The 14,806-nt window shown below is 47.7% G+C and overlaps 1 protein-coding gene across 1 annotated transcript in view; it reads right to left on the bottom strand.

Annotated features, from left to right (window-relative positions):
• Positions 1-14,806, bottom strand: part of FMNL3 (formin like 3) — a 102,164-nt gene that overhangs the window by 8,806 nt on the left and 78,552 nt on the right. Inside the window, 12 exon segments of the mRNA XM_081844390.1 lie at positions 1,096-1,197; positions 2,504-2,664; positions 3,419-3,548; positions 4,577-4,657; positions 5,076-5,144; positions 8,220-8,454; positions 8,935-9,137; positions 10,305-10,429; positions 10,826-10,894; positions 10,992-11,253; positions 13,283-13,384; positions 14,479-14,628. Coding sequence (XP_081700516.1) covers positions 1,096-1,197; positions 2,504-2,664; positions 3,419-3,548; positions 4,577-4,657; positions 5,076-5,144; positions 8,220-8,454; positions 8,935-9,137; positions 10,305-10,429; positions 10,826-10,894; positions 10,992-11,253; positions 13,283-13,384; positions 14,479-14,628 — 1,689 coding nt within the window.

The following is a 14,806-nucleotide window of genomic DNA, read 5'->3' as shown; positions in this document are numbered from 1 at the left end:
CACCCACTGCCCTGAGACAGAACGTCCTATATCTAAAGGACCCCACACGCTTAACGAAACTGGCTCCAAGGTTCCCTTAAAAACCTCAAAAGAATAGATCCCACGCTGGACCCAGAAGTTCCTGATAACAAGTGGCCTAAATCTATCTCCCGATAACCAACAGCTGCACCTTTTTGTTCTATTCTCAAGTGGAAAACTGGTCCCCCTCTGGGTGACTAGGTCTGGCCCACCTGGGTAACCCTCTGCCTCTTAACCCACCTCACAGGGTTGTTGTGAGTCCTACAGGCAGGACAGGAAAGAAATCTAAATAAATGGGCAGAAATGGGAATGAATTTTGACAGGCTAGGGAGGGGATGCACACATGGACATGATCTTTTGCCAAGAGCCGTGTGTGTATTGAATCCGTGACGATGTGGGTGAGCCAGGCACTGATTCCCTACAATTCACAGCTCTATGTGGGATGCTAAAACCACAAACCAAAGTTTTCCTAGTCCAAAGAACCAGCTGCTCCCAGAGAGCCAATCTTCGGCCACTGCTTGCCACACGAGTCCAGGATAGTCCGGCACTCCCTCAGTCTGAGCATCTCATCACAGAAGGAAGCCATCCCTTTGCACCACTGGAATGTTTCCCTGCCTGCTCCCCACTCCTCCCAAATGCTGCACCTGGCCAGCACTTGAACCCAGGACACAACAGCCTTCTCCAACAATGGGAACAGAGTGATGGCAGCAGAAAGGTGTGGCTGATGCATGTGATGGAGGTTCAAGGAAATGGATTGGCTTTGCTCAAGGGACCAAACCTTGGAGAGGTGCTTTGGAGGACTGGGATGTTAGGGAAGAGCAAATGGGCTATGGAGCATGTTGAGGTCCTTGCTGGTGTGGAAGAGAAATGAAGGAGCATGCAGGGAGGGCGCTCTAAATCTCTTGCCCACTGGCTACACGTAATCACAGGAAGACAGGTAGGGCTACTTTCTGTTGGGAACAGTAACAGGCAGCACTTGGTGGTGGGGAACTGGCAAGTGGGCTCCCACTTCTACACCAGGGTAAGGCGTGAACTTGTGTGGCTTCTAAGGCGACCTGGGTTCTCTAACACACATACCTTGTAGGATCGGATGAAGCGCGCAAAGACCGGGAAGAAAACGGACGGCGGTGTCGTCTTGGGGCTCTCGCCGAAATAGCGCACAACCGTGTTGTAGGCCTCCTGCCAACAAGAAATCTGTGTGAATGGATGCTGACAGTGGCCCCGGACTTACACTCAGTTTTACCATGGGAGGAGGATGCTGGCACAACAAGTTTGGGGTCAGAATGAAAATCTATGCACAAAGAGACCTTTTGAGACATGGCCTTCACGTACAGACCTGCTGGGTGTGATCCACTTTGCACATCAGACTGGCATATTCACATGATGAAACTGATTCTTTAAAAGGCACACAAATCTGATGTTCAGAGCGCATACAACCTCTGCTGTAGGAAATTCCGCGGGGATTTTGTTTGGTCCACATTTTGTTTAAACAAACCAACTTCACTGTGGCTCAAAAAAGTGCCAAAATGTGTATTAAAATGTAAAAAAAAAAATCACATTTTAGTGTGAAATTGTGTAGAAAAATGTGTACTCTTAGGGTGATAACATATGTTCAAAACATAATGCAAACCTTTGTGTTTTTCTGTAAAATTGCCGATTGAACAGGCCTGGAAACAGACTGGTAATGGGATGGTACACCAGAGCGTGTTGAATTTTTCAACTTAGAAAAATGAGGGGAGCTAAAAAGTTCTGACATGACTTGGGAATTCAAAGGATATTTTGGTTAAATTAATAAAATGTAGTTTTGCTTGCTAAGTAAAATGTGCATAAAACTGCATAGAAATCTTTAAAAATGATTGCCAAGTATTTGCAGTTATATTATATATTAATATTAATATTTATTATTATTGAGCATTACCTGACTTATTCAGAAGGCAACATTAAGAATTATTTGGTTTTCCGAAAGCAGCTTATGCGCTTCTTCATCAAACGTAGACTTACCAAGCTACATGTTGTCCAACCACAAAAATAACAGCAGATTTGAATTGCTCACACCCAAAAGCATACTTTTAATGCCCCTCAGTGAAGAAATTTGCAAAAATTAAGTTTCACCCCATAAAATGTCCTATGTGATGCACCCATGCCTACTCTGAAGGGAGTTTTGCATGTAACTAGCAAAATAGGAACTGCTTACATAACACACAAGCACAAATGCACCCTGGATCCCATTGCAAAAATCTGACACCAAGCACAGATTAGTCAAATTTGGCACAAGTACTACGTATGCAAATGTACACAGCCAGGCAGGTGGCAGGATTTCCATACGTGAATCTGGCATGCAGCTAGACAGACACAGTCTTGAACTATATGCTTTTTAACATGCCACACAGGGCATACAAGGATTTGCGCTCCAAATCCTGCACACATTTTAAGGAGCCTTCTCTGCTCACCCCCCAAGCTGCGTGCCTGCTCCTTCTCCACTCACCTCCGCAGTCTTCGCGTCTTTCTGTAGCCGGTCCAGCTTGCCCTCATTGGCGTTCAGGAAGCTGCGCAGGATGCTATGGTCACGCAAGCTGCACTCCCGCCGGATCAGCTCCATCCCACGCCCCAGCTCCTTTACATCCAGCAGCACGTTCTCCAGGGATACTGTGGTGGAACAGAAACCCGGGAACCAGCTCAGATTGGGGAGCGTCAGCCCAGTTTCATGGCTCGCAAAAGGTTAGAAAAGATGCACAGGCCTCAAGAGGGAGGCAGACAGGCTCTAAGGTCAGGGATGGGGGACCTGTGGCCCCCCGGGTGTTGATGGACCACAACTCCCTCATCCCTGACCTGTGGCAAAGCTGGGGAACTGCAAAACAGACCTGCTGTAAGCATCAATCAGGGCTTATCCACACTTAACTTTTGCCCTGCTCTTTCAAGGCATTGGTCCCCACTTTAAAGCTCTGTGTCCACCTCAGAGCTTTCTCCGTGATAACCCACTCTTTAAACCAGGCATAGGCAAACTTGGCCCTCCAGATGTTTTGGGACTACAACTCCCATCGTCCCTAGCTAACCAGACCAGTGGTCAGGGATGATGGGAATTGTAGTCTCAAAACATCTGGAGGGCCGAGTTTGCCCATGCCTGCTTTAAACAAATGACAATTTGGGCTTTCTGATTGAGCTTTGAAGACCGGGTTTTCATGGGGAAAGCTCTGGGGCAAAAAAATAGGGTGTTCAGCTTTAAAGTACAGCCTGTGCCAGGAAAGTTAAGTGTGGATAAGCACTCAATGTACATGCACTTTAAACATCCTACTTTCATGATGTCTGAAAGCGAGCGAGACAGAAGTAGCTACAGAGGGGACACCTCTGTGAGGTCTTGGTGCTGCCCCTTGAACAGGCTGGTGGTTGGAAGGGTCCCTACCTGCAGCTGCTTTCTCCACAAAGTGCAGTTCCTGCCAGAAGGTGCTCAGCTCAGGGTATTTCTCCTTCACCATCATGGCAATGAAGTGCAAGAGGGTCAGCTTCCGGTCCGTCGACTTGGTGTCCAACAGCTTTTGGGGTAGAGGTGGGGAAGAACAGAATGTTAAGGCACTGCTACAGCCATCTGCACAAGCAGGTGCAAATTCGCATGTGGGCTGGAGGCATAGGGGCGCATGGAAGCAGATAATCAAATCTGCACAGTGTGCATTAATTGAAACACGGGAGGTGCTCACAAGGGGCGGGGAGAGCAAATGCATGGACGCATGCAATCAAGCAAGAAACACACAGGTTTGTATGCAGGGCTGAGCAATTCTGCAAATTGGCATCCGTGCATGGTTTGGTCCATGCATGTACCGTATTTTTCGTCCTATAGGGCGCACCGGCCCATAGGACGCACCTCGTTTTTTTGCGGGGGGGGGGGGGGAATGAATAAAAAAAAATTATTTCCCCCCAGCCGCTGCTGCCACCCCAAGGCTTGCGCACACCTGCCCGAAGCACGGGGCACCCTCCGGAGGGCTCCCCGTGCTTCGGGCGGCAGGCTGATGCCCCAAGCCTCGCGTGACCGGCGGGACCTCCCGCCGGGCGCGCCAGGCTTGCAGACACTCGCCGGGGCTGCAGGCTGCTGCCCGCAAGCCTTGTGAGCCTGCGGGAACTCCCGCCAGGCTTGCAAGGCTTGCGGATAGCTTCCTGAAGCCTGGAGAGCGAGGGGTCGGTGCGCACCGATGCCTCTCGCTCTCCAGGCTTCAGCGAAAGCCTGCATTCGCCCCATAAGACGCACACCCATTTCCCCTTCATTTTTGGAGGGGGAAAAGTGCGTCCTATGGGGCGAAAAATACGGTAACCGTGTGTCTGAGCGGAAGCACATACAGAAAACTCTCTGAAAGTTGCTGTGCTGTAGGGCAAGATAGGAATTTAAAAATACGAGCTTGGGAATCTTGCAAGGTGGCACAAACAAACAGCTGCTGCCTGAACAGAATGGCCATGTGGTGTGGCATGTGGGAACGGACACCGTCTTTCTCCTAAGCACATTATTTGAGCACAGGGGTAGGGATGGATACCTTTGCATAAGCTCATGTGCCCCCTTTAGCCCCCTCCTTACCAGATCAAGACTCTGCAGCTTAAAACCATAAACCGAACCACGTTTGCTGCTGTTCATGTAGTTGCCGAGGGCGAGGATGATCTGGGAGGGAGAAAACAGGCGTGTCACATAGATGCTTGACATGTCTGATATTTAAGTCATACAAGGGAGTCCCCAGCCCAAATATCCTGGGCCACCTGTGCTTAATTTCACTGCTTTCATGGAAGCTATGACATTTAACCTGGAAGCCATCACTACCTAAATAGCGCAGGTAAATACACTATGCTCAGAGGCACTATTTGAACCCTTACTTTGCCTCCTGGCAATTTACAGAATCAGAGTTGGAAGGAAGATCAAATAGCCCAACACGTTTTTATGTAGGAAATCCTCTGCTACAGCACTATCCCTGATACAACTGCCCTCTAGCCTCAAAATACTCTTCAAGCTGAACAGAAATAGTTGCCCCCCATCACACATTTGCTGTTTCTCTTGTAAGTACTTCCATATCAGCAGGACCCACCTCCAACATGCGTTTGAGCTTCTGTGAAGACTTGACAGATGCAGAGGCAGCAATGATTGCACTCAGTTGCTGTAGGAGGGCAAAAATAAAAAAGGATTATTATTGGTTTTGCTGCACCTCAACACCTTGTCAATGTAAAATCATGGAATTGTAGGGTTGGAAGGGATCGAAAGGGTCATCTGGTCCATTGTCTCCTGCAACAGAAGTTCCTTTCACACAGGGCGCTCTCAGGCAGTTGCTGCTTTGAGGTGGGATGCAATCATATACTGTCAAATTCATCTTGGCAATGAAAATGCAATGGGAAGTCATGCTCAACAACCCTCCTTCGTCATCTAAATTTGACCTTTTTGTGATAAGGGAAAGGGAAAATGCACTGGGAAGTGTTGGGGAACACTTACTTGACGCAACGTCATCTAACCTCCCTGCAAACCAACTCAGAATGAATGCTCATTTGATAGCCAACTCCATCTAATCTCCCCTCAAACTCTGCACAAACAAGTCAGGGATGACTGCTTCGAAACAACATCCGTCTGGAAAGTGAGGGGGAGGGCGAGGAAATCTTGATAAACTGTCCTCCCTGACTTTCACAGGTTTACTGTGCTTTTGCAAGCAAAGCCCGTGCATGTACTACTTGTATGCACATTATTTGTTTGCAAATAAAGACTTCGGAGTTGGGTGCAAAAACATGGTCCTCTCTCTCTCTCTATGTTCACTGTATGCTCTAATTGACTGCCTGGAAAGGACTGAAGGAAATGAAAAACGGTTCTGCTGCCAAGCCTGCAATCAAGCAATTATTATAGGCTAATGAAAAACCTGAAAGAAAAACAGACGAAGGATAAATAGTTGTTTTGTTGTATTTTATCACTATCAACATCAACATTTCTTGTTAGTTGTCTTGGGTGCTTTAGTCAGAAAAGTGGGGCGTAAAACCAAATAATAATAATAATAATAATAATAATAATAATAATAATAATAATTTGTTATTTATACCCCACCCATCTGGCTGGGTTTCCCCAGCCACTCTGGGCAGCTTCCAATAAAACACTAAAATACAATAACCTATTAAACATTAAAAGCTTCCCTAAACAGGCCTGCCTTCAGATGTCTTCTAAAAGTTTGGTAGTTATTTTTCTCTTTGACATCTGGTGGGAGGGCGTTCCATAGGACGGGTGCCACTACCAAGAAGGCCCTGTGCCTGGTTCCCTGTAACTTGGCTTATTGCAGCGAGGGAACCACCAGAAGGCCCTCGGAACTGAACCTCAGTCCTCTAGGCCAAGTAAGAAGCAAAAGAAGGGAAAGCGAAAAACTGTGAGCGTAGAAACATAAAAGCCCAGCAGTCTGTTCTTACAGGGGTCAACCAGATGTGTCTTGCTCATATGCAGAACCTATGAATACCACATGAGAGCTTGTGCCAGCATGGAGAGGATAAGGCTTAGTATGTATGAATCAAGACAAGAGAAGGTGTCACAAACCACAATGGTGGCAGGTAACAAAAATGGGTCAAGAGCATCCAGGGAGGCTTGTGAGCCAGACGATCTAGCTCAGCCATGACTATCCCTACTAGCAGCAGATCTCCATGGTTATTTCCCAGCACTTATCAAAACTGAGGATAGTGGGAGCTGAATCTGAGACCTTGCACATGCAAAACAAGTGACCTACTAAAGAACTACAGTGGTGCCCTGCAAGACAAATGCTTCGCAAGACGAAAAACCCGCTAGACGAAAGGGTTTTCCGTTTTTCGAGGCGCTTCGCAAGACGAATTTCCCTATGGGCTTGCTTCGCAAGACGAAATCGTCTTGCGAGTCTTGCGAGTTTTTTCCCTCCCCCCCTTTTTCTAAGCCGCTAAGCCGCTTAGACGAAAAAACCGCTAGACGAAGAGACTCGCAGAACGGATTATTTTCGTCTTGCGAGGCACCACTGTACCTGTGCCTCCCTGTCCCTTGACGTTGCTGGGCAGCACCACAAGCAGAGCCATGCTGTCTGGCAAACACCCTTTGCTGCAGTGGCACAGCCAGGTGGCAAAGAATCTGAAATATGTCAACTACCCCCCGACGAGACTGCTAGGTAATCTGAAGGTTATGCAATGATGCAATGGATGTTTGCACTTGCTAGCAAAATATTCACTGCCTGATTTCAAAGAATGTGTAGGTTTAATTGTTTTCAAGGGCAGCAGAAGTGTGTGTGTGTGTGTGTGTGTGTGTGTGTGTGTGTGTGTGTGTGTGTTTTTAAGAAAGCTTTTGATCACCAATATATGTCTATCACAATATGGCACATATTTTAATTATGGAGAAACTTAAAGCAGGAAGATCATCCCCAAACTCCTACTGTCCAAACCTCTGTATATCCCACCAGAATCAATGTGGCTTTCTCCCAGGTAAGTATGCTTGGGACTGCAAACTTTCCAGTGAAGGAATGGGTTCCCAAAATCTAAAATCTGACTGTGCAGTCAGTCTGGAACGGGCCCCAAAATCCTCGTGCTAATGCACCCTTGGAGAAAGAAAAACGAGGATTTTGGGGCCCGTTTCAGACTGACTGCACAGTCAGATTTTAGATTTTGGGAACCCATTCCTTCACCAGCTGCATAAACAGCTAGAACTACTCTCTTGATTTCTCCCTTTTTAGATACAGTGGTGCCTCGCAAGACGAAATTAATCCGTTCCGCGATTCTCTTCGTCTAGCGGTTTTTTCGTCTTGCGAAGCAAGCCCATTGACGGATTAGCGGATTAGCGCTATTAGCGGTCTAGCGGCTTTTTGCGATCAGCTGAGAGGCGGCTTATCAGCGGAACAGCTGATAAGCGGCTTAGCGGCTTAGGAAGGGGGGGGGAGCGAAAAAAAACCGCGGGAACTCGCAAGATTTTTTCGTCTTGCGAAGCAACCCCATAGAGAAATTCGTTTAGCGAAGCGCCTCCAAAACGGAAAACCCTTTCGTCTAGCGGGTTTTCCGTCTTGCGAGGCGTTCGTCTTGCGGGGCACCACTGTATATGGAAAGGTAAAAGGGCACAAAGGTGACCAGACCAGGACAGGGAACTTCATTCCCAGACTCCCCTCCTCTAGCTTCATAAATTAACCCTTCCTTTCCAAGAGCTGAGGACAGAGCCCAAAGAGTTTGGGCTCGCACAGGCAGAGGGGAGGCAAGTCTCATACCGGCATGAGCATCTGGATATTCTCACTGAAGTTGCCCAGAAAGGCCATGATGGCCATGCGCTGCGTCAGCCGCTCCACCTTGCTGAAGTGCAGCATAAAGCGGTCCTCGTCCGACAGCTCCTCCAGCGGCTTCCGCTCCTTCTCATACTGGCGCAGCAGCTTGACCTCGTTCTCCGTCGGCAGGAAGCGCATGAGGCACTCGACAAAGTCCACCGGAAGCGTCTTCAGGTCAAACCTGGAAGAGCAGCAGCAGCAAAAGCGGCCCTGTGTCAGAAGGCAGCAGAAAGGGGGGCTGCTAAAGGAACTGGGCTGGGAGTGGGGAAGCCCCACGGAGTCCGTGGGGTGACGTGGCAAGAGTGTCAGGCTGGGGATCTGGAAGGCCAGGGTTCAACTCTTCACTTGGCTATTAAGTTCACTAGGTGAACTTGCTTGAGGTGGTCTCTCTCTCTCTCTCTCTTCTGCCTAACCTACCCTCTCTATTTTATTCTATTTTTAACCTAACCTCTCTCTCTATTTTATTCTGCCTAACCTACCTCATAGGGTTGTTGCAGAATAAAATACGCCAAGGGACAGCCACTTTGATCTCCTCAGAGAAAAGGTGGAAAAGGTGGAAACATAATAAATAAATGTATTTCAGGGGTACTGTGGAAGGAAAAACTACACACACACACACACACAGAGAGAGAGAGAGAGAGAGAGAGAGAGAGATACCCACGTGTGAATGGCTTTACAGATCTCCTCCGTGCTCCTCCCTGCTTTGCGCAAGGTGATGGCAAGGTTCTTGGCCCGGTTGGCTTCCAGCAGGGTGACCTTGTTGGCTGCCTTATGCGATGCCTTGTTCTTAGAGCAGAGGAGGTCAATGGCCGGGCCTTGGGCTTTGGTCTTAAAGAGCTCCTCAAACTTGTCAAGATCAAGGTCCTGGAAGAGGAAAGAGGATTCAAAGAGTTACCCATCTAGCCGGTAGGTAATTATGATACTAATGATAATAATAATGACAACAACAATGACATACATTCTGATTTCAAGCTGCTCATAATTTGCCTTTGCACTACTGGAGGAATTTCAAAGCCGCTAACAGCATGTTATCAGATGCTTCAGTTTTGGGAGCCAGGGAGGGAACAGTGAATAGAGATCTGAATTTGGATTGGGGAGAACTAGGTTCAAATTCCTATTTAAGGATTGTTGTGAGTATAAAATGGCGGGGAGCCCAGTGAGCGTGTTGGAGGAACGGTGGGATATGTATGTGAAGAATCAGTACAAAGCAAAATAGAAGCCTGAAGTTGAAGAATTGGCTGGTTGGTTCCAATAATACATGAAATTCTCTCTCTCTTTCTCTCTCACAGAGAAAGTGAGAGAGTGAGCAATTTGGTCTTCGTTTCTTCTTTGGGGTTACCAGTCCCAAGAGGCAGAACTCCCCTATCAAAGGTCCCTTCCTTTGCTGCTCTCTTCTTTTCTGCCAATAGCACACTACACCTCCTGTCTCTATGACATCGTGTGTAGCTTCCCCCCATTCATCAGTTTCCCTGGCTCCTCCTTTCTTCACCTCCATTCATTCCCTCCCTCCCCCATTGTTCTCATAGACTCCTGCTTTTCAGGTCTCATAGAACTGCGCTCTTCTCCCTTATAGTACACGGGAACTGCTGATCTCAATCACTCCATAGAGCCCCTTCCCTTCCCTTGCCTTACTTCCCTCCCTCCCCCCTCTCCTCCTTTCCTGAAGCCTCATTCTCCACCAACCATTTTTTCACACTCATTATTCTTACACTGTGCATCGCTTATTCTATATTCTTCCTTCAAACTCCTTTCTTCTGGGCACACTCTCCCTTAGCTTCCCTATATCCTGGGGCCTCTTCTCAATTCTTGGGTGAGGCTCTGACGCCAGCCAAAGTGACAACATTCCCTTCCCTCAAAGAGGCTGAACTACAAACTGTCCAGTTTCCCTCAGCGACTGAATGTTCAGTGCTGCTGCACTTGATAGGCTGATAAGGGTTTCACCTGCACAAGTACAGTAGATACAAATACAACGGATTAAAAGTTTTAAAGAACGGTGCACACCATTCAGACTGACTTCCCCCTTTCCCTCACCTCCAAGATCTTTTCATCATCCAGCTCACTGAAGACTGTGCCGCTGATCTGGTTGGGTTTCAAGGCCGTCCAGTTAAAGACCGGCAAGCGGAATTTCGTCTTGATGGGTTTCTTAATCCGGATTGCTTGGGGGCACAGAGGAGAGAAAAAAGTATTATTTGTCCTCACAGGTGCAGAAGAGGTCAGGGCTCAGCTCAGCTTGGTCCCAATGGGCCACTGGGAGGAAGAGAATTGGATTGGTTCCCCTAGCAAGCTTCTGTTCCCAGTTTTGGTTCACCTTCATGGACTTCTCTTTGATCTGCTGACACACTTTCAAGCATACCATAAAGCTGGCCACATGGTTTGTTTGGCTGTTGTTGTTTTTAGAGAGAGAACAAAGATTCCCAGGAAGATGAATTCTGTACCCAGAACCATATTCTGTGCTTTTACTCGTGAAATTACAGCACTCATAGAGCAAGCACCCAGGGCCTTTCATCGCTGTCCCTCTTGCAGGTGGATGGGTGGGAGGAGGCAAAACGTACCTGATAAGCCCATAGTGAGAATCACAGAGGGAGACGTCCCCGGAAGTGGTGGAGCTGGTGGACACTTATCTGTGAGAGAACAGGGGCAGAAAAATACATGTAACAACAGTCACCCTCTGTGCAACCATGGGTGAGAAGATGGCAGGTTTCTTTCCTTTGGACTTACCCGGTAGCGGAGGAGGGGGTGGGGGGAGAGGCGGAGGAGGGGGCGGGGGTGGAGGGGCAGCCTCCATGGGAGGCAGGACCGGGAGGCGGAGGTCGTCCTCCGGGATGTCGCTGAAGTTGACCTCCGCCCCTGGAGGTGGCGGCAGCGGCAGGTGGTCTCCCCCTGCTGGGCGAGAGGTATAGTGGCGTCGGAAAGCCTCCTCCTTCTCCTTGATGATTCTGCGTAGGGTGTGGACCTGGTTGCTGGCACTTTCGTAGGTTTCCTGCCCCGGAAGAGACACATCAGTAAGGCCTCCTCTTCCCACTCTCTGGAGGCCGTTCACAAGGCCAGATGCCTCTGGGTCTCAAAGGACCAAGGGACACATTATACGTTCAGCAGAATTAAGGGGCAGCGCTTATCCCCAGCTGCAGCACCTCTGGGAGCTGTGTGTGTGTGTGTGTGTACATATTTACACAAATTAACATTCTCCTCCACAGGGATAATTAACAGACATGTAGAAGTTGTGGGGTGTAACATAAGCAGTCAAGTACAACACTTCCTGTTTGCCCAGAGTGGACACACAGGGGGGTGTTACTCCAGCCAGGAGGACTTCCTGTCACACCTGGTCGGGAGCTTCCTCCCCCTGCGTGTGACCAGGTAGGTGGGCGTGACCCTGGTGGGAGACCCCATAAAAGGGGATGATCAGGGAGCCACCTTCCTCTTGATGTCATTTTTTCTCTTGGACTGCACTGCTGGGTCTCTGCCAGTACCACATGGGTCCATCCTTACAAGGATGTAAGCCACGCTGTATCTGTAACTACAAGCTAAGGCCTGCCTTCAGGGATCCAACTGTGAACTGAATGTAAGTAAACTTCTTATTACTTTTAAAATAAGCTTCTTGTGTCTTTATTCTTTTTAGGAGGGATGAAAGGGGACTTACCAGGAACCAAACCCAATCTGAACAAAGCCAGATTGGATTGCTTAAGTAAAGAGATTCAAACGAATCTACCAACTAACTTCCTGCTATATATTGTGGAATGCACTCTGCTGCTGACTGACAAGTACGAGTTAGGAAGGATACTATTAAATCAATATATCCTCTCCTAGTATCTACAACATTCCCACAGAAGTTACATGGGTTTTGCCTATTTTTCACCACTGTTGATTTTAATAATCTTTTGAATGTTTTTAAATACAGTATCTGTTTTTAACTGTTTCCCCACCCCTCAATGGATAATTTTAATGTTTTATTTATTTTGCAAACTGCTTAGAGGTTTTCTTACAATCAAGTGGGATCTAAATTTTGTTTAAGATAAATAAATGGGACCAAAAAGGCTTGGCATGGAAATGGGGTCTAGGCTAGCCTGACATATTTGTTTCCTATGAGCATGTCATGTTTCCCCCTGGGGGGGCAGGGCGAGCAGGAAGCAGGAAGGGAGGGGAGAAGATGCAAATATGCTGCCCTCCACATGCAGCAAAATATGATCCAATAAAAAACTTTGCTTCTTAGTTCTGCTGATTGCACCAACTGCTCAGGGAACTGGGTCGATACCAGCACTGCCCTGGACCCCTTAACAGAACAGTTGAGATTTATCTGCAGGAGAAGACCCACATCCTCACACAAGGGAGGAATGGGGCCAAAGCATGGACAGTCCACAGAAACCCAGCCAGCCCCAAGCAAGGGAATAGGGACCATTTGCCAGCTGTCCTGAGTGTCACATTGTCACTTTGACCTGTGAACTAGAGCCCCATTGAAAACCCACATAAGATAAGACTTAAGAAAGGATTGTTAGGAAAAATGCCCAGGTCCCAAACCAACAAGGATGCAAGAAAGAGCCTGGAAGGTAATGACTCAAGGAGGCGAGAATTGTGCCTCATCTTTACAGTGGAAAGACCCAAGGATGAACCCTGATGGGGCATGTTCTTGTAAATCAGGAGTCTGTCAAAGCTTCATTCTTCAGGGAACCTTTTCCACACAGACCTGCCAGGCAGGGAACGTGGCATGTCCGCTCGAGAAATCCTGTTCATGGGGAGCATGACCTGCGCCCACTAGGCCTCACCGTCATCCTGAATATCGTGTCTGAATAGAAAGTGTTCCCTGGCATACAGCAGTGCTCCCCCTGTAGGTAGGAGGACTGGGAATGGTGAGCCAACTACCAAGGAATCCTGTCCATCGTTACAGATCTTTTCACTGAGAAGCGCCTGAGGAAGCATCCCAGGGAGGTTAGAAAAACCAATGACTTAACCCAGACGATGGATGGACCCCCATCTTCTTCGGAAAGCCTCCGCATTGCGTTTTCCTGGCCACATACCTTGACAATCTCCAACTCCTTCTCCCGCTGTAGCAGCTGTTTCTCCAGCTCTGCCACCCGCATTATGTTTTCATTCTCCAGATCCAGAAGCTTTTCTGTCAACTGAGTGGAAGAAAATAGGGATCACCAACTTTCCTTTGGTCAAAAAAGACAGTTCTGTTCTCATTATCCTGCTCAGATAACCATATGTCCAAAATCTCACGTGTGGAGCAGACCCGTGAGGCTCTTGTTTTTAAACAAGTTGCTGGCCCTTATGGTTATAACAATGTTTTTGCAAATGTGCAGGCAGTTAAGCCTGACTGCACCTTCCCTTCCCAATGCCAGCTGGGGGATCTTCTTCAGCACAATGTACAATTAGCCTATTGCCCCAAGATGGTGGTGATGGTTGCTGGCTTATGGAGCTTTTAAAAGGATATTAGACAAATGAATCGAAGGTACACTCATTTTCCTCTGTTTTAGTATTTTAACTTGTATATTTTAAAGTAGGTTTGTATTTTTTCTTTGATTTTCTTGTTTTATCTTTTTTCAAAGCTCACTGAGGGTTGTTGTTGTTGTTTTTACAACCAAGCTGTGTATAAATTTTACGAAATAAATTTAGCCATGAAAGCTAAATGGAACATCCATGTTTGGAAGAAGTATATAACTGAGGACCAAACGTTGGAGGGGTAAACCATGGTGGAGAGCAGTTGCCTTCAAGCCCTGCTTTGGGGCTTCCCAGAGGCATCTGATCAGTCATTGTTGGAAAAAGGGTTCTGGACTAGATGGAACCATCTATCAGGACTCTTCCCTAAATGGCCTTGGCCCTGTATACCTGAAGGAGTATCTCTACCCCCATCGTTCAGCCCAGACACTGAGGTCCAGCTCCAAGGGCCTTCTGGCGGTTCCCTCACTATGGGAAACGAAGTTACAAGGAACCAGGCAGAGGGCCTTCTCAGTAGTGGCACCCATTCTGTGGAATGCCCTCCCATCAGGTGTCAAGGAGATGAGTAACTATATAACCTTTAGAAGACACCTGAAGGCAGCCCTGTATAGGGAAGTTTTTAATGTTTGATGTTTTATTATGCTTTATATTTTGCTGGAAGCTGCCCAGAGTGGCTGGGGAAACCCAGACAGATGGGTGGCATATAAATATTGTTGTTATTGTTGTTAATTCCTATGTTCTTCTGGTGAACTAAAGGGGGTATCTGTACACCTACATGTGATAAATGTTCTTCCAACTCCTCCACTTTCTCCAACGCTACGTTCTTGGTTTCGGCATCCTCCAGCAGCCCTCCGACATCAAATACGTTGTCCAGGTAAGCCTGGATCTGCACCTGCAACTTTTCGCTTTCCGTGTGTCTCGACTTCTGTGGAAAGAAACGAAAATGCAACACAAGAGGAAGAAAACTGCATGAAGCCAGCAAGCAAGGGGAAATGATCTTAAAGGGAACAAGCTTCCAGATTGCTGCGTGATGGTACTGAGTCTCTCCCAATAGCTACAACAGAACAGTGAGGACCATCTCATGATACATTCCCAAAGGATGT

The sequence above is a fragment of the Podarcis erhardii genome (assembly GCF_964252035.2).
Source record: "Podarcis erhardii genome assembly, chromosome: 2".
Taxonomy (NCBI): Eukaryota; Metazoa; Chordata; class Lepidosauria; order Squamata; family Lacertidae; genus Podarcis; species Podarcis erhardii.
This window is presented reverse-complemented; position numbering and strand designations above follow the sequence as displayed.